Here is a 24,760-nt window from a genome sequence, read left to right on the forward strand (position 1 = left end):
TGGGGTGCCTGGCCAGCCTGAGTGAGGGGATGATGGCTGTTTTCAGGCTGCCTGCACCCCCTTTAGGGTGGAGGTCCCCACTGGGGTGCCTGGCCAGTCTGCTTGAGGGGCTCAGGGCCGTTTTCAGGTGGGCCAAGCCTGCCACTGAAGCTCCCAACCTCTCCTTTTTTTCTTTCTTTTTTTTTATTCTGGGATTTATTTACCTTCTGTAATTGAAACACTGTTGCAGCTCCAGTCTGAGGCCGCCGCTGCTGAAAGCAGGTATCTGGGGTTTGTTTAGCTTCTATAATTGCAACATTGTTTCTTAGAGTGCAGCTCAGAGCCCAGCTGCAGCATGTGGGGAATCTTGGCTTCCTTCATCGCCGGGGCAACCAAGCCCCCTGTTAGCTTCAGCTGCCTGGCTGCCGGCTGCCATCTTGGTTGGCAGTTAATTTGCATATCGCCCTGATTAGCCAATGGGAAGCATGTCAGAGGTACGGTTAATTACCCTGTTTGTCTTTTATTAGATTAGATTATTTTTAATGCAGATCCTAGTTGTGTCTCTAGGGATCTATCTATAATAATAAAAGCATAATATGCTAATTAGACCGGACAGCCAAACGACCTTTCAGGCGACCTTCTGGATGAAGCCATGGCAGTGGGGGCTGAGGCAGAGGGTGCTGCTGAGGCAGAGGCAGTTAGGGGTGATCAGGCAGGCAGACAGGCAGAGTGGTTAGGGGCAATCAGGCAGACAGGCAGGCAAGTGGTTAGGAGCCAGTTGGACATCCCCCAAGGGGTCCCAGATTGCGAGAGGGTGCAGGCCAGGCTGAGGGACACCCTCCCTCCCCCATGCACAAATTCCGTGCACTGGGCCTCTGGTATCTTTATAAATGGGCTCTGACTCAAAACATTAAATTGCTCTAAAAGGGTTTTAATTCCTCCCACTCCCCTGACTCTATGGCTTCAGTAGGGTTCCTTTAGGTGTCCCAAATGTAGCAGCAGTGTCTGCACCACACTTCTACCCCATGATTCCTGAGATGGAAATCTGGCGCCACATTTTGCTCTGTTGCCACCAGGCTCTGGCAGTGATTGTGAGTGTGTGGATTTCCAGATGCTTACGAATTCCCCTTTGCTTAAGAAGTGACACACAAAAAAAATAGCTGAGGTGTCCTAAATTAAATTACAGTGGCAAGTGAGTGAGAGAAAGAGAATAGAGTATTTGAACAGTTACTAGCTACCGGACAACCAGCAGTAAACTGCTCAGCTTCCTGAATGTCTGTTGGAACTTTGAATCTACCTTCAGGCTCTATTAGTGACCAGCAGACACCACCGCCTATGCAGGAACCTTCAGGACTGTTGCCCACCACCAAAGTAGTAAACATTTCTTCCTTACAGGCTGTTCACCTATCCTAAAACTGCCACCGTCACCTTTTCCACCTCTCTGTTTGTAGCCAATGTAAATTCTTTCAAAACAACATAGGTCTTTCTTCTCCCAAACATAATAAATAAAAACTACCCCCAGCCCAAGACAGCCGATATGTTGTCTTCTCCACACCTGGTGCTGGTGGCTTAGACTGCACGCCCCAGGGCCTGATCCTTTTGTAGCTAGTGTATGGCTCAGTACCCCCTTTTTTTAGAAGAACTTTTGGCTGTGAAAGTGTTTTTGTTTACCATATGGCACCAGAGTTGAGGTTTCAAAGAAGTTGTATTCTGTGTGCATTTATTTTGTGATTTATATCTATAGACATCAATGGTATACACAGGCTCTAATTTCTCTGATGGAGTATATTTTTAGTTTTGTAGCCTGAGTGTCTGTTGGCTTTCACTGATAAATTATTTTAGGTCTGGAGATGAAGGCAGTCAATGGTACTGGTTTGTGGCAATGCAGCCGCTTTTAAAAATGAGCAAAATATGTCATATCATTATTTTTTTATTTTAAGCAGAATTGTTCTATGTGAGAATAAATCTTAATGGCCAATTTTAATATAAAAATGTTTCCTTTTTTTCCAGCTTTTGCATTGGCTTCTAAAGATGTAAAGGAGGTCACACCATCTAAGGTACTGATTCTAATGATCAAATCTGTCCTTCTCATCTGAGGTTCGTTTGCGATTTCTTTAATGGGCGCTGTCATGAATTTTTCTTTCAGTGAAGTTTCTTTTTTTTACGAATTTATGAAATTTTGGTCAACATAGATTTTGAATTTCTAGCAGCAACCAACAGATAGGCTGGCTTTTAAGAAAATTCTCCTATAGTTAAAGCATATCCACTAGGTTTCAGATTTCTTTATAAAGAAGATGTTCTGATGTGAAGTTAGACATTTTAGAAATCTTGCTTGGATATGATGGTTTTCTCCAGTTGTACCGCATCTTAGCCTTGGGTTTAATTTTCCCAGCCTGTGAAAGGACTGTGCTGTGTTTCCAGGGTCACAAGAGCCTGAGTGTCCCTCACCTTGAGGGCGGCACCATTAGAGGGCATCTGGGACTAACTGAGAGATCCAGACTCTATGCTCAGTCAGAACCAGAAACTGAGATCTGGGGCCCCGATGGAGAGGGGACAACACTCACCCAAATCTCTGAGCTGCTGCTTTGTCATAATTTCATCATTGATTTTGTTCCAGAACCTCATCTAAATTTTACCATGTGGGCTTCGTACAAGGGTAGTTTTAGCACACGAGAAGGAGAAACAATACTTTAAAAAATAGGAGTTGTTTTTGCCATATTAATTAAGGCTCAGTTGACTCTCCCCCCCCCCCCAATTAGTATAAAAGCATTTTAAAATAGAATGTTTCTTTTACCTGTTCTAGCTATACTATGGGATTCCTACGTGGGGGAAATAATAATAATAATTTCTTAAGATTTAAAGATCCTTTATAGTTAATTAAGCATTTTCAGACATTTCATTTAATTTAGTCTTCTCAATGATTCTGTTACTGCACAGCAAAGCATATATTCTTTTGGAAAGCTCAGAAAATTTACCTTCAGAGAAGTTAAGTGGTTCAACTGAGGTCACGTAACTATTAAGAGGTGAAGTGAGAATTCAAATTTTCTGAATTCTTCAATTTTTCACACCAATTTAATATTACACAGCCATGTGCATTATAAAATGTGTGTGTGTGTGTGTGTGTGTGTGTGTGTGTGTGTTTGGCACCAATGAGGCTCATTTATAATAAATTTAAAGTGCTACCCAAGATTTACTAATAGGGACCTAAAATTTTATCTAATAAATTTAAAAATACTTTCAAATACAGGTTTTACTTAATCTTTTCAAATGAAGAATATATGTCTTCTTTGCCTTAAATACATATATAAATCTAAATATAGAGGTAAAGGGAAAGTCTTCTTAGTGTCATTTTTCATGCAAAAGTGCCCTTGAAAAATGTCATTAAGCCCATCTGTGCTAAGGCCACAGAGCCAACTAAGCCATTAATCCCACAAGGAGAGGCAGTGATGAAATGCCATCAGTAGACCATACCCAAGACTGGGAGACAGAAAAGAATCAGCTTGTCCAAGGTCAAGCAAAGTCTGTAGCAGGCTTGGAGACAGTAGTTATTCTCATTAGTTTATCTGCCCTTTCAGTGCTGCTCAGAAGTAGCCTGCTGTGTTTCCCTCACTTCACTGCTCACTTGGTGACATGCCCTAGAGCACAGGCCAGCCCGATACAGGGTCGAGGGCCTTCCCAAAACATGGTTCATATTCACCGGTTGGTGCCAGGTGGCTTCACATGAAAATCCTGAGTGCTGCCAGTTTTTTGAGGTCCTGTCTGGGGTCTGGCCTCCAGGCCAAGGCTTCTCTTCTGGGCTCCTGGCCACTGCATTGTCCTGGATTGGACCTGCCCACTTTCAGGGAGCCTGTCCTCCAGGCTCTGGTCCAGGTCCTGGATGCTGCCTCAGCCATGCCCATGTACCTGTTCGGCCTGCAGATTGACCTGGCCTTACATCCTATGGTGACTCATGACATTGTATTCCATATGACAAGGTGTTAGAACTGGACACTGAAGCCACATTGCAACGGGTCACATCCCTTCTCCAACAATGACCTGCTGTGGAACTTTCCAAACCTTTCTGTGCCTCAGCAGCCTCAGTAAGACTGGATAATATGGCCTGTCTCAAAAAGCTCTTTGAAGATGAAGGGGTGTGTGTGTGTGTGTGTGTGTGTGTGTGTGTGTGTGTCCATCATGTAGAACAGCCCAGGCCCCATTTAATATGACAGCCAGAAATGTCCTATGCAACTTTTCAAGAAGAACCTAAATAAATAAAAAAGAAGAGCGATGGACATTACTGCTTTTGTCAGTTAATTTCTGTTACAATGGTAGTAGATATTACATAAAGGAGGCGATGATGATAGAAAGTGTGAGAGCTAACAGTTATTGAGCATTTGCTTTGGGCAGACACTATGCTTAGCATTATATAATCTATTAAAGCAGGTCTTGTAATTATGGTTTCTGCTGTACAGATGAGAAACAGAGGCTTGAGCTAGTAAGCTGTGGAGGTGGAAAGAACACAGGCCCACCTTACAATGGAGGGCTCTGATGAACACGTCCTGCTTAATCATTTTACTGAGAATCTCAGGGGTGGTGGTGGCTGTTGGTGAATGGGTAGAAGATGCCATTTTATCCCTATTCCTTCTTAAAAGATTTCATATTACATTCTTTTGAGGATGCCTTATTTTCTTTTAATGAAGAATTTATAACCAAGCCTCACCTAGATGGATTGAAAGTGTTCAGATCTGTGGTGCATTAAAAATAAAACTGGACTAATGGTGCTTTGGTTTAGTCTTATTCTGGCAAGAGAAGGAACTGTCTGTGAGACATAGGTGTTAGAAACAGACCTCTTTCTGATCTGAGTAGCAGTTCAGTAGGCTTATGAAACATTGGCAGTGAGCACATTTGGACTGATATTGATAGTCAGTAGAAGAAGCGTATGGCAGCAGAGATAATAAAACACACCATGTCTATCTTTTTTCTTAGGAAGAATTAAGCCTTTTCATGAGGGAAGTTGGAGACAGAATTTTGAATGTTCTGTCAATTAGTTCACTTAGTCTAATTTTCTTTCTCAAAGGGGAACTTTCTCAGGACTATTTTGGTTCCATGTCAGTTCACTGAATCCAAGGGTTTCTTGGATATTTTATTTTTACTATTTACTGGTATAAATTGAGCCACTGGAAATAGCTAATCATTCCCTAGCTGTTGTGTCAGCTAGTCGGCGCAGCAGTGCTCGATGACAGAGAGCTATTATTTTGGTTGCTCTTCTTTGGTTTCACAAAGATCTCATGGGAGGAAGTCCAGTGGGATTCCCAGCCTGGAATCATTAAGTCAGGATATTGTTGATCTTCCGACTTGTTGATGAAGGTGACTGTTGTTGTGTTACAGGAAAGGGGACCTGGCCCTTAGCAGGTCAGCCTAAGAATGGCCTGGAGTATGTGGGTTCTTGACTTTGTACAGGAAAGATTTCACAATATGAGTCCAAGTGATTTTGAGAGTAACTGTATTAAAGCTGGGACAGTGAATCAAAGAAGGGCTTAGGATAGAAGAAGCACCAGGAGAGAGACTAGGTGGGGCTGCTTTGGCCTCTAGAAATGTTACAGGAAGGAAGTGAGCCAAGGGAGGCTGCTGTTAGCTCACTGGGAAGTCAGAGAAAAGGGGGCCTTGGAGACAGGTTCAGGGGGTTAGTCCCAGATGAGCTGTTGCTGCCCATTGCTCCCTGGTTGCAAGTCTTGTGGGGTCCCTTAGAGTTTAGGAGATGCATGCCTGTGGAAGAAGAAGAGGAGGAAGGGAAAGGTGCGGGCATGCTCCCTGGAGGTAGAAGGAGAGCTGTTTTTTTTTTTTTTGTTTTGGGGGTTTTAAAAGCTGGGAGTTTAGGGGAGGTCTTAAGAAATGATCTCAATAGAATATAATTAGCCTTTTCAGGGTCCTGATTTCCACTGATCGGTCAGTGTCAGGGCAGGGAGCCACTAGTCCTTGCAGCTGGGCCTGGCATCACCCACCTTGTTTTGTAACCAGATAATCAATGAGTCTGGGCTGCCTGTCACTACTTGAGTCAATACAGCAGAGACAGGATTGTATGAGCACTTACTCCAATAATGCCAGCAATGTGGAGAGCAGCAGGTCATCCACAAAAATCTGCTCTGCCTCCCCCACCATAAGCCAGCTGCTTATATTGGGACGAAGATTATATGGGGAAGTAGGCAAAAGGGTATGCCAAATGGGCAGTTTACAGGTAATGGGTGCTGAGGATTTGCAAAGGCCAACAGGTATGCAAAGGACTGGGATCTTCAGCAGGCTGGTGATATGTAAAGGGCTGGGGGGTCTTCAAAGGGCTGGTGGCTCTGGTTTCTGCAACAAGGTTGTTAACCTTTACATGATAATTGACAGCTCCTGGATGTGGAGGATAGGCCTCATTTCCAGGTGAGCTCCCAGGTCCCACGTGTTAGAATGTGCTTTCTTTAATCAGAACAAAACAATCATGGTTAATAGAGCCTGATTAATATTTCTTCCAATTGTAGTTGGCCCCCAATATTCTATTTTTGCTTCCATCAGTTTGCTGCTTTTCTGGGCCTGGAGCTGAAATACAACTGAAGCCTAGATGTTATCTCTAGGGAGGGAAGGTCAGAAGGTCTAAACCTAAACCTCATGACCAGTGATATGTCAAAGGAGGAAAGGCCACCCTGGGAACGAGGTCCAGCGCCAGTTTTGTACATTTCTGGGCACCCAGGGCTGTTCGTCCTGGTGATCTGCCTTATCTGGCTGTAAGTTGCTCTGCCAGTTTGTTCAGCTAGCTGTCTCAGTTTCCCCATTGTACTTGCCAAGGAATTTTCCTAGCTTCTTACTAACCTGCCTCAGTTGTAGGTATTGTTTTTAGCTTACTCTCAAAACCTGTCTGCTTCTAATGTGCGCGTTTTCTGAAGAATTGCTCTGGAGGCAGGCTGGATGTGCATTTTTCATGGTGAGGAGGGGGTGTAAGAAAGGAACATTAGAAAGGAGTCAGAGACCTAGATTTTCATCCTTACATAGTGATGTTAATTTTCATCCTAACTAGAATGACTATTGGACAATGGGTGAATCCTTCATCTTTTCTGAGCCTCCATTGTCTAATTTGTAAAAGGAGAGTGTTGTATTGGATTATCTTCACTGCTGGTTTTTAAAATTGTGGTAAAATACACATAACATCAAATTTACCATATTAACCATTTTTAAGTCTATAGTTCAGTACTGATAAGTACATAAATATTGTTGTGCAGGCAATCTGCAGAACTCTTTTCATCTTGCAGACTGAAACTCTGTGCCCAAGAAACAATAACTCCCCTTTCCCCATTCCCCAGCCCCGACAACCATCACTTTACTTCCTGTCTCTATAAAGTTGACTATTCTAGGTGCTTCATATAAGCAGAATCCTACGGTGTTTTTTTTGTTTTGTTTTGTTTTGTTTTTTTTACTGGCTTATTGATAGGCTAATTGGAAAGTAAAAGGCAAAGTGAGAGGCAACAAGCATTTGTGTGGAATCCAAAAGAATAAGCTATTGGGGAAGCACTGATTTAGGAAAAAACCCAGATAGTGTTCTGATAAGAGACAAAGGCAATGGGTATTTATGAGAAGATGAGAAGAGGAAGAGTCCATTAATAGAAAGAAAGTATTTCTATTGGTGCAGATAAGCTTACATAGTGAGGTTAATTCTTGTTTTTCTTTTCTTCTTCTTTTCTGTGATGTTAATTCTAAAGAATATTTTTAAGTTTCAGTCCTGTAGCCAGTCCAGTAGTCATAAGATCTGCTTTCTTGTTATCTTTGCAAACATTTTTATGCGGGAACATAATGTTGCTTTAGTCCCAGTCCAAAGGTTATTTTGCCCTGTTTTAACATTCCAAGGTTTGAGGCATGACTGTGCAAGGCAGTTCCTCTGGGATGTCAGCTCCAGCTCCATTTTATTATTATTACTAGAGGCCAAGAGCATGAAATTCATGCACTCGGGGAGGGGCTGTCCCTCAGCCTGGCCTGCACCCTCTTGCAGTCCAGGAGCCCTCGGGGGATGTCTGACTGACTGACGACTGATGGACATCCTTACCGCTGCCATGGAGGCGGCGGGAATGTGCTTGCTAGCCACGAGCCTGGCTTCTAGCTGAGCAGCGCTCCTCTGTGGGAGTGTACTGACCACCAGGGGCAGCTTCTGTGTTGAGCGTCTGCCCCCTGGTGGTCAGTGCATGTCATAGTGACTGGTCGTTCTGCTGTTGGCCCAAAACCAGCTCTCTGACATCCCCCAAGGGGTCCCGGATTGTGAGAGGGTGCAGCCAGGCCGAGGGACCCCACCGGTGCACCATCAGGGTCAGGGAGGGACACAGGAGGTTGGCCAACTAGGGCAGGACCGTGGGAGGGTCCAGAGTGTGTCCAGCCCATCTCGCTCAGTCCCAGTCGCTGGACCCCAGCAGCAAGCTAACCTATCGGTCGGAGCGTCTGCCCCCTGGTGGTCAGTGCACATAATAGTGAGTGGTTGAGAGGCCTTAGCATATCATTAGCATATTATGCTTTGGTTGGTTGAATGCCTGACTGGAAGACTGGACATTTAGCATATTAGGCTTTTATTATATAGGATTATTATTACTTTTGTTAAGCCTCACCTGAGGATATTTTTTAGAGAGAGAGAGAGGAAGGAAGGGGGCAAAGAGAGAGGGAGAGAGAATATTGATGTGAGAGAAGCACATTGATTGATTGCCTCATGCTAGCACCCTGTCTGGGGCTGGGGATCGAACCTGGTATGTGCCCTTGACCGGGAATTTGGTGCTCCAGCCAATGCTCTAACCACTGGGCAATGCAGCCAGGGCTCTGGCTCCATTTTGAAGTGGCTCCACTTACATTATTTTTTGTATTGCTTAACATAATGTACTCAAAAGTTCATCCATATTGTATCATGTGTCAGCATTTCCTTTTTAAGACTTAATAGTATTCTGTCGTATGTATATACCTCATCATCTTTATCCATTCCAGTGCTATTTTTGGATGTAAAATTTCTAGTTTTCCATGAGCCTATCTGGCAGCCAAAGCTGTGGCTCCCAAGGAGAAGGCAGCTTGGCCAAGGAGTAGCAGGTCAGTGGTGGAAATGGAGAGGCCACTCTGGATCAAAGGCCAGTGTTCCTTCTTTGAGAGCAGGCTATTCTGCTTGCCACAGTGGCATTTAGAATATCGAAGATAGTGAGTCCACACATGCCCACTTATGATGGTACCTGGCTTTGGTTCACACATTTACAGAAGTGTGTTGAGCTTTCTAGTCTCTCTCTCTCTCTCTCTCTCTCTCTCTCTCTCTCTCTCTCTCTCTCTCTCTCTCTCTCATTTTTGCTCTTTCAAAAAGTATGTGTTTTATCAGGAGTAAGTGTCACTTGATCAAGAGCTGTAACAAATGAATACGTGATTGTGGGGCCATGCTTGTCTCAGTGGTATTTCTGCTCTTGAAGCAAAGATAATTTCTGAAAATACTACCAAAGATAGACATTCCCCTCTGTTCTGCTCTCTCCTCCCTGTCTATTGTCACGATCCCTTTGGCAGTCTAAGAGAATTCATCTCTATGTATCTTAGCTTTTAAGCTGCTTCCAATTTTGTAGGTAATTTCTTGTAGCTGTCTATGAAGAAAATGGAAAGACATTTGCCACTATCTAGTTGTCATAATTATAGCATACTAGTGGCCTGGTGCACAAAATTCATGCACATTAAAAGGGAATTAATTAAAGGAAATATTTTAATATTGCTATTTGCCCTTTCTCTATAATAGAAGTGTCAGAGATGAAAGAAAATTAGTAAAAAGTATATGAAAATCTTCCTCCTGTCAGGGTCTGGGGCGCGCTGTGGGACCCCGAGTCAAGTCCATGCCCATCTGCATGCACGTCAAAATCGTGCAAGACCCAGACCCGGCCGGCCCCACCCCCATTGGGCGAGATCCAGACCCAGCCGGCCCCACCCCCGTCAAGCCTCACCGGGTGGGGAGGCGCAGCCTCAGGGCCCCCATCAAGCTCCGCTGGGTGGGGGCGCAGCGTCAGGTCCCCTAGTGCAGCCTCAGGTCCCCTGGCCTGGTGCTGGGGTGGGGGGCGTGGCCTGCAGTCCCCCATCAAGCCCTGCCGGGTGGGGGGCGTGGCCTGAGGTCCCCCATTCAATTCTGCTGGGCGGGGGGCACAACCTCAGGTTCTCCGACCTGGCCTGGTGCCATGCAGCCTCAGGTCCCTGCTGATCACTCATTATGGTTTGTTACGGGAACCCTGCCTCTGCTGTGGGCACAGCCATCTTGTGTTACAGGAACCCCGCCTCCACTGTGGGTGCAGCCATATTGTGATGGAATGAGGATCAATTTGCATATTACATCTTTATTAGTATAGATGGTGGTTAAAGCAGAAAAGTACAACTAGAGAGAAAATTCCTTTTCTGCTGGAGGAGACAATGGAAATGGCAGGTTTAGCTGCTGACTGGTACTTTGTCAGAGAAATCTTTTCAGAGCTCCTCCCCTGATTTCCCAGGTTCAGGTTCAGGTGTTTCTGTCAGGGCCTCTGCAGCTGTCCGATGCCCCTTCTGTGCTCATGAATTCTCATGAAGCACAGGCTGACCACCTGCAGGGCCCAGTGTAGCTTCTCAGGCAGGAGAGGACATCATGGTACCATTTTTGACAGTACATCTGAGCCCAGATGATGTTCATCTTCATGGGGAACACACTGCCAGAACTGATGCAATCTGTGATATGTTTGTAATGCTTAGAGTTTACAAGTGTTAAAAAAAGTAAAGAAGTGGAATTACTTTGAAATGGAGCGGAGCTGCCATCCCAAAGGAACTGCCTTGCACATCTTATGCATTAAATCTTTAGAATGTTAAAATTGGGCAAAATAGTCTTTGGACTGTATCCTTAACAACCGTTTGCAGAGATAACGAAAGAAGTTATGACAACTACTGAATTGAAAATTAAAAACATCGTTTAGAATTAAAATCATATTGTTTTTGGTGCACACAAGCTAACATAGTGATTTTAATTCTCATGAAATGACTGCCCAAGATCACATGTGAAAGAGACAGCCCCATGGGAAGGTTGTGCACTATACAGAAGGGCATCCTTATTGCTTCCCCCCCTTAATACTGGTCTCTGTTTGTAGAGAAGCACTTTCAAGCTCTCATCTTCAGTACCCGCCCCCTCTGAATGTTAATATGTAACATGTGTTCATTCAGTGTATTGTTAGCTTTGTTAGCTTTGTTATGTGATGAGATTTATTTCTCTCTCTCTCTTTTTTTAAATACAGAATTTGGAGAAAAGTGGTATATCAAGGAAAAATGACATAGGTATGTAATGATTTTTTTTTTTAACTTAAGAGTATGTACCGAGGTGTATTTCTTGTAAATTATTTTTCAGTGAAATTCATTTTTCTTTCTGATTTTATTTATGGTGTAAATATTGTTGTGTTTCCAATAAGGGTAGATTATCCTACCAGGTGAATAATACAGTGTCTCTGTAACTAGAGGTCCATACTTGTGGGAGAAAAGGACACACTGTGGCCTTTATTCATGCCCTCTTCTGCCTGGAGCCAGGCCCCCCACTGTGTACCCACAGACACCACTTGCCCTTCAGGTACACTCATTGACATGTCTCCTGTCAGACTCCTCCTAATCCCTGGCTTGCTCCTTGGCAAACACACCACACTTCTGTCATAGCCCATATACACCCTTATTTGCAACCTCCTTTAAATGCATATTGTGTCTTCAGGGATATGACCATGAGTGAGAATTTTTTTTGTATTCTATGGGAAACATACCGCAGGGTGTCAACGGGAGGGTAAGGTCACACCTTTGTCAGTAGGGGTTGGTCTTTTCTCAAAGGGTGTGAACTTTGTTACTGTCCATTATTCAGGGTGGGCAATGGAGACCTGGAAGATGGGCCGGGATAGGAGGGAAAAGGTATGTCTTCCTTTGTAGGCCTTTCCTTCCTGGGCCCAGATTCTAGGGAGTCAAGAACATTTGTGTGGGGGTGGGGGTGGGGTGGCCTGTGCTGGATAGGTGAGTCTGAGGCCCTGCACACACAGGGGAGCTTGGGGCATATGTGGGGGTCTGAGGGCTCTGAGAGCAACCTTATTTAAGGAGCCACATTGCTTTGTTGCCTTTTCTTCTCTGTGAAAACATTCTTTGTGGTTCAGCCATGCCTCCCCATGTGGAGATTTCTCCTTTGCTGCCAACCTTGTGGGTTTGGGCATTTGTTTATATATTTATTTTATGGGAGCTGATGGGTATCCTCATAATAAATGGTTATTAAATGGACTAACGACCATTGTCGGGAACATGGGTTTGAAAGGACCAAGGGAATGTTACCTAGACTTGCAGTGCAGATGGCCAATCTGGTGATAGTTAACTTGGTATCTGATCATCTGAAAAGGACCCAGGGGATTTGTCAGCCACAATCGTGAGTCTGCAGGACTAGGGGCTGCTTAGGCAGCTACCCAGTAGAGCCAGAGAACTTAGGTCATGGTCTCACAGTACTCAGGGCTGGGTGACAGCCTCCGAGGATGGGCAGTCTGTTTTTCTCTGACTTACCACCAAATCCATAGATTCACTAGTGATGTTATTCTAATCAAGTAACACATAATTGGAGAGTGACTCTTCATGTGTGAGTGCATGTGTGCATATTTATCCCCCAGCTTTAACTCATGAGCCAACTTCTTATCCAGCTTTGCCACATTGATTTCTCATCAGAAAAACACCAGTCTTGTGAAATCCATGTTTCCAGATAATTTATGATCAGGAAGGATCAGTGTTTAGAGTGTTTGGCATATGACAGGTGCTTAGCACCTGCAGAAATAGAGGACCTTTGATTTCTTCTACCTTCATAGAAGAATTGCTTCTCCTGAAGGGACCCTTTCGAATCTCCTTTGGCTCTGTTGCCTGTACTTAATACTCTGCAGCTCTCCACTGGCTTCAGAACCACATTGATCCTTTCCATATACTTGACCAAGTTCTTTATCTTCTTGTCATACTCATCATTATTGTCAGGCACTTAGTGTACTACCCATTTGTCACACATTCCTGAAGGAGAAACAATGACAATCTGTATTGAGTGTTGGCATTGTCTGCTAAAAGCAAGTTGCACTGAGTTTAGAGAAGGGCAGCCAAAGTGAGGAGAAATAGTGGAGTTGTCTTGTTAGCGTCAGTGCCTGGCAGTGAGAGCCTAAGAATCACACAGCCGAAAGTGTCAACAAAGAAGACTCTACTAAGGTGACCCATGTGATCTAGACACTGCTAGAATGTGACTCAGTGAGGAAGGGTTTAGGACATGTGACAAAATATTTCATGAAAAAACCATCCTGAATAATTAACTGAAGATTAATTGGAAAGAACCCTGACCAAGTACAGAAAGTGGAGACCACATAGAGACTGGTAGGAAGTGTGGAAGCATGAATGGGCTGGCTGGGCATCCACAGACAGCAGCTGAAGTTCTGGGGGGATTATCTCAGGTGTGTGGGGGATTCTAACTGAGAGCTCTGAGGTCTAAACCCCAAGCTGGGCCCCCCAGCCCAGAACACCAGAACTAAGAAAGGTGCCCACATAACATCTGACTGAGCAGCAGTGTTGCTCTCTGTCAGCCAGAGACTACTGAAATGCAGGCACCCACTTAAAGGGCCCATGCACAAAATTTCATGTGCAGCCACTCACCTTGGCCTCTGGCAGAGGGAGGGCAGAGTGGACTGGAGCTGTGTGAGCAGAGGCCAGGGTTAGGAGCCCTCAAGTTAGGTGAGACCTCCGAAGGCAGACACCCTGGTTTCTTGTGCTGAGTCATTCTCTCACACTGCAGAGGATATCTTTCTCCAGTGGACCTTTGCTATCCAGGGGTGGGGGAGGCATTTTCCCCACCCGATTTAAACCCCCTTCCCCCACCCTGTGGAATTTCTGAGGCCCATTAAAAGACTGAAAATAACAATTAGCCTGCAGGCAGAAGCAATTGCCTCACCATGTTGGGGAACCTCTCTCCCCACCCTGTTGTCTATAGCCTGAGGCTAATGAAGGGTGAATACAATCAGCCTGCAGGAAGAGGCAGGTCTCTGAAAGCTTTGAGTCTTTGCCTCATCTAATTCTAGACCTGGGGCTAGTAAAAGCAGAACTTGGTGTACATCTCAGTCCTTTACAAAGGGACCCAGCCCCAACAGAGGGAGCCATAAGCTGTGGGTTGCTGATAGGTCCAAACAGGATATTCAGAGCCAGTCAGAAACAGTTTCTGACTTACACCAGAGATTGGGAGTCATTGCAGATCTACCCAATATATAGTCACAAACCCAAACAGGCAGCCAAAATGGGGAGATAAAAAAACCAACAAGCTCCAAATGAAAGAACAAGAAAATTCTCTAGAAGAGCTAAAATGAAATAGAGATAAGAAATTTATCAGACATAGAGTTCAGATGAATAATGGCAAAGATGCTCAACAGCATGAGAAAAGATATAGTAACTATGAAGAATGACAGCCCTAATAAATAACACAATGGAAGGAATACACAGCAGATTAGGGGAAGCCAAGGTTTGGATCAGTGAATTAGAAGACAGGGTAGAAAACATCACTCAATCAGAGAATCAAAATGAAAAACAATTAAAAAGCAGGAGGACAGTTTGAGGGAGCAGTGGGACAACATGAAATGTAGCATAATAGGAGTGCCAGAAGGGGAAGAAAATAAAGGGTAGAGAACATATTGGAAGAAATAATGGCAGAAAACTTCCCTAACCTAGTGGAGGAAAAAGTCATGCCAGTTCAGGAGGCACAGAGAACCCCAAGCAAGAAGAACCCAAACAGCCCATGTCCAGACACATCATAATTAAAATACCAAAAATTAAAGACAAAGAGAGAATCTTAAAGGGAGCAAGAGAAAAGCACCTTGTTACCTGCAAAGGAGCTCCCATAAAGCTGTCACCTAATTTCTCATCAGAAACTCTATAGGCCAGAAAGGAATGGCATGAAGTATTCAAGGTAATGAAAAGCAAGGATCTGAAACCAAGTTACTATATCCAGCAAGGCTATCATTCAAAATAGATGGTGAAATAAAGAGCTTCCCAGATGAAAAAAGGCTAAAGGAGTTTATCAACACCAAACCAGCACTGAAAGAAATGCTAAAGGGACTGCTGTAATGAGAATAAATAGGGAGATAGACAAAACTAGGCATACAAAATTAAAATGGCAATAAATAAATACCTATCAATAATAACCTTAAATGTAAATGGATTAAATGCTCCAATCAAAAGACATAGGGTACCTGAATGGATCCAAACACATAACCCAATTATATGCTGTCTACAAGAGACCCACTTCAGAACAAAAGACTCACATAGGATGAGAGTGAAAGGATGGAAATTTTTTTTTTCATACAAATGGAAACAAAAAAACAGTGGGGTGGCAATACTCATATCTGACAAAGTAGACTTCAAAATGAAGGCCATCACAAGAGACAACAAAGGTCACTACATAATACTAAAGAGATCGATCCAACAAGAGGATATAACCCTGGTAAACATATATGCACCTAATATAGGGGCACCTAAATATATATTTAAAACAAAACAAAACAACTTCTTGAGGACTTTAATGGAAAGATCGGCAGCAATTCAGTTAAAGTAGGGGGTTTTGACATTCTGCTGACTTCACTGGATAGATCTTCCAGACAAAATAACAAGGGAACAGTGACTCTAAATGACACACTGGATCAGTTGGATTTAATTGACATGTATAGACCATTTCACCCCAAAGGTGTAGAATATATTCTTCTCAAGTGCACATGGGGCATTCTAAAAGATAGACCACATGTTAGGACACAAAATAAGTCTCTACAAGTTCAAGAAAATTGAAATCATATTGAGCATCTTCTCAGATCATAATGGAATGAAATTAGAAATCAACTATAGTAAAAACACTCAAAAACATGGACGCTAAATAGCATGTTACTAAACAATGAATGGTTACCAATGAGATCAAGAAAGAAATTTAAAAAACTTCCTGGAAATAAACAATGAACTCACAATAACTCACAATCTATGGGACACAGCAAAAGCAGTTCTGAGAGGCAAGTTCATAGTATTACAGGCCTATCTCAAAAAATAAGAAAAATTAATAATAAACTATTTAACCTTATAACTTAAATAATTAGAAAGAGAACAGTAAGAAAAGCTCAAAGCAAAAGGAAGGAAATAATAAAGATTAGAGCAGAAATAAATGATATAGAGACAAAGCGGTGGTTCTTTGAAAAGATAAACAGGATTGATGAACCTTTGGCCAAACTCATCAAGAAACAGAGAGGACCCAAATAATTAAAATCAGAAACAAAAGGGGTGAAGTAACAACTAACATCACAGAAACACAAAGAATTGTAAGAAAATATGAGCAACTATGTGCCAACAAGCTGGACAATGTGGATGAAATAGACAAATTCCTAGAAAGATACAATCTTCCAAAACTCAATCAGGCTGAATCAGAAAGCCTGAGTAGGCCAATAACAATTGAGGAAATTGAAGCAATAATAAAAAAAAACTCCAGCAAACAAAAGCCCCTTTCCTGACAGCTTCACAGGGGAGTTTTACCAAACATTCAAAAAAGAACGAACACCTATTCTCCTCAAACTATTCCAAAAATTCCAAGAGGAAGCAACACTTCTCAGTTCATTTTATGAGGCCAGCCTTATCCTAATTCCAAAACCAGATAAAGACACTACAAAACGAGAATTACAGGCCAATATCCCTGATGAACATAGATGCTAATATCCTCAACAAAATATTAGCAAATTGGATCCAGCAATATATTAAAAAGATCATTCACCTGGACCAAGTGGGATTTATTCCAGGGATGCAAGGGTGGTACAATATTCACAAATCAGTAAATGTGATACATCACATAAATTGAAAGACAAAATTCCCATGATCAGAAAAATCATCAGACAAATCCAACACCCATTTTTTATAAAAATGCTCAGCAAAGTGGGAATAGAGGGATCATGCCTCAGCATAATAAAGGCTGTATATGGCAAACCTACAGCTAACATCATACTCAATAGGCAAAAACTAAAACTATTTCCCCTAAGTATAGGAACAAGACAGGAATGTTCATTTTCCCCACTCTTATTCAACGCTAGAGGCCCAGTGTATGAAAATCCATGCACTGGAGTTGGGATTCCTCAGCCTGGCCTGCCCCCTCTCACAGTCCTGGAGCCCTCAGAGGCAGGAGGTGACCTGGTGATCAGGGGAAGGTGATGCCCCCATTACACCTCTGCTGCTGCCACTGCTGGTAGCGCAAGCCTCAGTTGGCCCTGGGTACCTGAGCCTTGGTTGGCCCTGGGCGGCATCTAAGGTTTACCTGCACCTCGTGCTGGCCCTGGGCAGCTGGGCAGCCAACATCCGAGGTTTGCCTGTGCCTTGGGCTGGCCCTGGGCAGCTGGGGGGCTGAGTGGACTGGGGGACTCTGGAGGCAGGCTCGTGGCTGAGGGGGCTGGGCACCACCATCTTTGAGGGCATGGCAGTCAATTAGCATATTCCCTCCTTACTGGCTGTGGGCGTCGCCATCTTTGAAGGTGGGACAGTCAATTAGCATATCCCCTCCTTATTGGCTGTGGGCGCCACCGTCTTTGATGGTGGGGCAATCAATTAGCATATTCCCTCCTTATTGGCTGTGGGTGCCGACATCTTTGAGGGCAGGGCAGTCAATTAGCATATTCCCTCCTTATTGGCTGTGGGTGCCGCCATCTTTGAGGGTGGGGCAGTCAATTAGCATATCCCCTCCTTATTGGCTGTGGGCGCAGCCATCTTTGCAATGGTGTGACGGTCAATTAGCATATTATTAGATAGGATAGTATGGGAAGTCCTAACCACAGCAATCAGACAAGAAGAAGAAATAAAAGGCATCCACATCAAAAAGGAAGAAGTAAAACTGTCATTATTCACAGATGACATGATATTGTATGTAGAAAAACCTGAAGACTCCACCAAAAAACTACTAGACTTAATAAATGAATTCAGCAATGTAACAGGATACAAAATTAACACCCAGAAATTGATGGCATTTTTATACACCAATAGTGAATTCTCAGAAAGAGAATTTCATTTACCATAGCAACAAAAAGCAATTCCATTTAACATGGGAACAACAAAAAAATTGAGATACCTAGGAATAAACTTAACCAAGGACGTAAATGACTTGTACTCAGAAAACTATAGGACATTGAAAAAAGAGATAAAGGAAGAATATATTGTGTTCATGGATTGGTAGATTCAGCATCATTAAAATGTCCATACTACTGAAAGCAATTTATAGATTCAGTGCAAGCCCTATTAAATTATCAATGGCCTATTTAACAAATACTACCTAGAACAAATACTCCAAAAATTTGTGGAGAACCAAGAAAGGCCCTGAATAGCTGCAGCACTCTTGACGAAGAAGAACAAAGTTGGAGGTATCACATTACCAGATATCCAGTTAAAAGCCTCTGTAGTCAAAACAGCCTGGTACTGGCACAAGAACAGACATATAGATAAATGGAATAGAACAGAGACCCAGAAATTGACCCAAGCCATTACACTCAGTTAATATTTGCCCAAGGAGGCAAGAGCATACAATGCAGTCAAGACAGTCTCTTCAATAAATGGTGTTGGGAAAATTGGACAGGTATATGCAAAAAAAAAGAAAAGAAAAAAGAAAAACAAAAAGAAACTAGACCACCAACTTACATACACAAGAATAAGCTCCAAATGGACAGATAAAAGACTTAAATGTAAAATGTGAAACCATCAAAATTCTAGAAGAAACCACAGGCAGCAAAATCTCAGACATTTCTTGTAGTAATATGTTTGATACATATCTGAGGGTAAAGGAAAGGAGAAAATAAACAAGTGGGACTACATCAAAATAAAAAGCTGCACAGCAAAAGAAACCATCAGCAAAATGAAAAGGGAGCCCACTGATTGGGAGAATAAATTTGGCAATGATACATCTGATAAAGGATTAATATCCAAAATATATAAGGAACTCATACACCTTAACAAAAGGAAGACAAAAAATCCAATTAAAAAATGGGCAAAGGACCTAAATAGACAAAGTGGACACACGCATGGCCAAGAGACATATGAAAAAGTGCTCAAAGTCACTTATTAGAGAGATGTAATTTAAAATGACAATGAGGTATTACCTCGTACCTGTCAGAATGCTACCATCAACAAATCAACAAATGACAAGTGCTGGCAAGGATGTGGAGAAAATGGAACCCTTGTATACTGCTGGTGGGAATGCAGACTGGTGCAGCTACTATGGAAGAAAGAATATTTTTCCTCAAAAGATTAAATTAGGAACTTCCATTTGACCCAGTGATCCCACTTCTAGGAATATATCCAAAGTAACCCAAAACACCAAGAAGATAGAATGTTTGCACCCCTATGTTCATAGCAGCACAATCTACAATAGCTAAGATCTGGAAACAGCCCAAGTACCCATCAGTATATGAGTGGATAAAAAACTGTGGGACCTAATACTATGCAGCAGTAAAAAAGAAGTATTTCTTACCCTTTGAGATAGCATGGAGGGACCTGGAGAGTATTATGCTAAGTGAAATAAGCCAGTCAGAGAAAGACAAGTATCACATGATCTCATTCATATGTGGAATCTAATGAACAAAATAAACTGATGAACAAAATAGATCCAGAGACATAGAAGCATGGAACAGACCACCAACAATTGAATCTCAAAAGGAAGGTGGCGGTGGGTGTGTGGTTGGGAAGAGATCAACCAAAGAACTTGTATGCATATATGCATAACCCATGGACTCAGACATTAGGCTGGTGAAGGCTTGGGATGGGTGATGGGGGCGGGCTATAGGGGTTCAATGGTAGAAAAAAATGGGATATATGTAATATTTCCTATAGTAAAGATAAAATAAGAAAATATTTAGTGATGCTGATTTACAGAACAGCGAAGATTTAAGCACATAGGCTGTTTTCAACATTAATCTGTGCTAACTTGGTTCTCTTTTGGAAGGGGCTATGGCTGAATGGCATGGAAATGATTTTCTGTCATTATGATCAGGATTTTAGGAACTGGGAGCACCTTTCCTTTTTTGCCTTAATATCTGTAACTCCCACATATGCATCCTATTCCTTAGCCATACCTAACTGTGAGGGTCTTAAATTCCCCTAAGAAAAGATGAGAATACTGTCCTAAGGACATGCAGAGAAGAGAGGGGAGGACTGTGAAGGTTTGAGTCCTACTGTCTGGGGCCCCAGGCAGTTCTTGAGCATGTTTCAAGTTTGAAAATTATTGATCTGGAGTCCTCTGAGTGAAGCCTATAAATCCTTCATGATCTGATTTGGCTGAGGCAGCCTCCTTTTCTAACTTTATCACTGACTTGTTCCTGCATCCTGGCCTCAGAAGTGCCTGTCACACTTCCTTGTCACCCACTCAGGAATGCTACAGATATAAGGCTGCTGTGGCTCAGTGATAACCGTGCCTCTCTCTCTGTGCTGCTGATCTGGAACTCCCCGAGCCTAAGCTGCAGAAAACGGCTGCTTTTTAAGGGAAGCTGGAAACACCTCCTCCAGAAGCTCTCTTTGCAGTGGCTCCCCCTCCTCTGTGTTCTCACAGCACCCCATGCGGGCTCTGGCTTTGCCCTTTTGCTTTTGTGTTATAATGGCATACTTCCTTTATTTTTTAAATTTATTTTTAAAATTTAAGTGTAGATAGCATACAATATTATGTTAGTTACATTACTTTCAGGTAACTAACAATCACTATACAATATAGTGATTTGATATTTATATACCTTACAGTGTGAACCCCACACTAATTCGGGCAATCATCTATCACAATATTACTATGTTCCCTTCACCTTTTTTTTTTTTTTTTTTACCCACCCTCTCATTGCCTCCCCTCTGGCAACCATACCTTTGGCCTCTGTTTCTACAAGTGTGTTTTTATTTTGTTTTGTTCTTTAGATTCCACATATGAGTGAAATCATATGGTATTTGTGTTTCTCTGACTGACTTATTTCACTTAGCATAATATCCTCTAGGTTCATCCATGCTGTTGCAAATGGTAATATTTCATTCTTATTTATGACCAAGTAATATTCTATTGTACCACATCTTTCTTCATCCACTCGTCTACTGATGGACACCTAAGTTGCTTCTACGATGCTGCAGTAAACATAGGGGTGTATAAATCTTTTCAAATTAGTGTTTTGGGTTTCTTTGGATAAATATCCAGAAGTGGAATTCCTGGGTCGTATGGTAGTTCTATTTTTAGTTTTTTGAGGAACCTTCATACTGTTTTCCATAGTGGCTACACCAGTCTGCAGTTGATCAACAGTACACTGGACCATGCTGACATGATCTTTGCACTTCGTAGAGATTCCGTGATGTTTGCTAAATGAGTGCACATAGCATGCAAGGTTGAAGCACATGGAACAGGAAGGGGATGACTTCTTAGCAGAAAAAACATACAGCCCAGCTAGTGTGGCTCAGTGGTTGAGCTTCAGCCTGTGAACCAGGAGGTCATAGTTTTGATTCCTGTTCAGGGCATATACCCGATTTGTGGTCTCTATCCCCAGTAGGAGGTGTGCTGAAGGCAGCTGATCCATGATTCTCTCTTGTCATTGACTAGAGGCTTGGTGCATGAACTTCATGCATGGGAGAGGTGTCCCCCAGCCCGGCCTGCACCCTCTCCAATCCGGGACCCCTCGTGGGATGTCCAACTCACAATCTGGGATGCTGGCTCCTAACTGCTCACTTGCCTGCCTGCCTGCCTGATTGCCCCTAACCACTCTGCCTGCCTGGTTACCCCCTCCCCCGCCCGCCCCCCCCCCCCCCGTGTCAGCCTGGTTGCCCCTAACTGCCCTCCCCTGCTGGCCTGATCGTCCCTAACCGCCTCTGCCTCGGCCCCTGCCATCGTGGCTTTGTCCGGAAGGACGTCTGGAAGGATGTCTGGAAGATGTCCAGTCTAATTAGCATATTACCCTTTTATTAGTATAGATGTTTCTATCTCTCTTCCCTTCCTCTCTGAAATCAATACAAATATATTTTAAAAAAAGAAAACCAAACCAAAACATACAGCTCACAGCACATGACCCGAATATGTGAGGAAAATTTTTTTATTTTTCTTCTTACAAAGCCTTTTTTCTGCATTGGACAAGCTAAAAACCCGTGGGAGCTCTGCTGGTCTGGCAGAAATGGTGGGAGTTGGTTACTGTGGTGATCGTAGCATTAGCCTTTGACACATGGATCTGCTTTCTTAGAAATTTCATTGTGAATTATTTTGTACATACAAAAAGCTACAAAGAATAACATAATGAACATCCATGGATCTATCACCTAGCTTAAGAAATAAGATATTACTAACACAACTGAAGCCTTTGAACCATTATCCAGGTATGTTGTTTATCATTCTCAAGTAACCTTAAACTCATATCAGCTATACGTACTTATAGATGCATGCTATATAGCACATATCCACTTTATGTGTTTATGTTTTTATAAACCATTGATTTATACAATTATTCCCTTGTGCTTTCAGTATTCTATCTGTACAGTTCATCTACAGTATTCATCTGGCTTGATGCCCATAGAACTAGTTAATTTTTATTATTGAATCGTTTTCCAATTTGTGTATCTTGTTAGTGCATACGTGAGTTTCTTCGATTGTTTTCCTTTTACACATCCTGCTGGGCGCATGCCCGCTATAGACCACTTTACACACGAGGGAGAGTTTCTCAATGTGGTGACTAGCAGTAGAATTCTGGGTCATTGGGAATGTCTATCCTCAACTTTATTAAATTTTGCAAAGTTTCTCTGAAGTTTTTCCTTAATTCTTTACAAACGTAAATCCTTATAACTCCTCTTTTAATATGTTGCTTCGTGTTAATGTTTCAGATGTAGTGGATGGAAAATTACATTTTAATTGAAATAGAAAACAGCATGTAAGCCCTTAAGTGTCCAATTTATAGAGCCAAGAGCTGACTTAAAGTAAAGATCAATATGTAGACTCTTCATATTTATGTACTAGTACACTCCTACCAGAGAGCAATGAGGTCATATTCAGTAGATTGTTCAGCATTTCCTTTTAAATTTTGTATTGAGTTTTAAACAAAGAGCAGTTGGGATTATTTTTAGGACCAAATGGCTTACTGTGGAGCTGTTTATTGTATTAATATTTGAGTGAGTGAGTAAATGAATAGAATTATAGGGGAGGATGGTCCCCACATTCATTTGCTGTAAACCTGGCTGGAGGCTACAATTTATGTGACGTCTGCCTTCTGCCAACGCTGCTGTCTGGTGGCAGGGTGCTGGCACAGCGGCAGTTTCTATTTGCTTCTTTATTACAAGCTCAGAATAGAGGAGGCCAATGTGCTTCTCCACAGTGGGGTCTGAACCACCATGTCTGCTCAGGATGGCCTTTGATAGTCCTTCTGGTCAGGTGGGCATGTCATTCCAGGGGTTCTGCCCTGCTGGCCTTTGTAGAAAAGCCAGCCACCTTCCAGTGAATCTTTAGGGGGTTGGCAAATTCTGCCCGTGTTGTCATAGGTGAGCTTGGTGCATGAACTTCATGCATGCAACAGTTTTTTGCTAAAGCTTGCTTCTGTGGAACTGTGGCTGTTTTCCTGGAGAGAACACGCAGTTCTGGCTTGTGAGTTAGGGCTGGGGTGACTGAGTTATTTATTTGTAAACTCATGGGACATATGCAGTCACCTTTGAATGTCACCTTGTAGGGCCAGCCAGACAGTCTTGAGGTAGTGTGTTAGTTTGCTAGGGCTGTAGAAACGAAGTGCCACCAATTATATGGTTCAAACAACAGAATTTTGTCTCATGGTTCTGGAGGCTGGAAGTGCAAAATCAAGGTGTCAGCAAGGTTGGTGTCTTTCAAGGCCTCTCTCCTTGGCTTGTAGATGGCTGTCTTCTTCTTATGTCTTCATATCAGCTTTCCTCTCTGTGTCTGTGTGCACAGTTCCTCGTTCTATAACAGCGGTTCTCAACCTGTGGGTCGCGACCCCTTTGGCGGCCGAACGACCCTTTCACAGGGGTCGCCTAAGACCATCCTGCATATCAGATATTTACATTATGATTCATAACAGAAGCAACATTACAGTTATGAAGTAGCAACGAAAATAATTTTATGGTTGGGTCACAACATGAGTAACTGTATTTAAAGGGCCAGAAGGGCCGAAACCGGTTTGGCTCGGTGGATAGAGCGTCGGCCTGCGGACTGTGGGGTCCCGGGTTCGGTTCCAGTCAAGGGCATGTACCTGGGTTGCGGGCACATCCCCAGTGGGAGATGTGCAGGAGGCGGCTGATCGATGTTTCTCTCCCATCGATGTTTCTAACTCTCTATCCCTCTCCCTTCCTCTCTGTAAAAAAAAATCAATAAAATATATTTAAAAAAAAATAAAAATAAAGGGCCAGAAGGTTGAGAACCACTGTTCTATAAGAACACTAAATATATTGGATCGAGGCCACACTTTAACTTGATCTCTGTAAAGACCAAGTTCCAAATAAGGTTACATTCTCAGATCCTGGGGGTTAGGACTTCAATCTAAGAAGTTTGGGGACGTAATTCAACCCATAACAGGTAACAGCACAGTGTAGGATTATGTGTGAGTTATTAAAAGGCTACTTGCAAACAAGATTTTTCAGCTTCTAGGGAGGCAGTGTTCTAGACATTTTCACACTTTCCTGTTTTTACAGTCATTCTTTTTGACAGAGGCAGGACAAATCCATAGTTGCTTACCATAGACTTCGCCTAATACAATGAGCTTATTTACTTGCTAACTTCTGGGAAAGAAAT

General features: G+C 42.8%; 1 protein-coding gene across 2 annotated transcripts in view; it reads left to right on the top strand.

Annotated features, from left to right (window-relative positions):
* Positions 1 to 24,760, top strand: part of B3GLCT (beta 3-glucosyltransferase) — a 162,452-nt gene that overhangs the window by 14,416 nt on the left and 123,276 nt on the right. The window contains exons 2-3 of one of the 2 annotated variants that reach the window (XM_059684099.1): positions 1,990 to 2,036; positions 11,232 to 11,271. The exons of the other annotated variant lie outside the window; for it this stretch is intronic. Of the exons in view, the coding sequence (XP_059540082.1) occupies positions 1,990 to 2,036; positions 11,232 to 11,271 (87 nt within the window). The remainder of the gene's footprint in view (positions 1 to 1,989; positions 2,037 to 11,231; positions 11,272 to 24,760) is intronic. 2 annotated transcript variants of the gene reach the window in all.

Source organism: Myotis daubentonii, chromosome 2 (assembly GCF_963259705.1).
Source record: "Myotis daubentonii chromosome 2, mMyoDau2.1, whole genome shotgun sequence".
NCBI classification, from domain to species: domain Eukaryota; kingdom Metazoa; phylum Chordata; class Mammalia; order Chiroptera; family Vespertilionidae; genus Myotis; species Myotis daubentonii.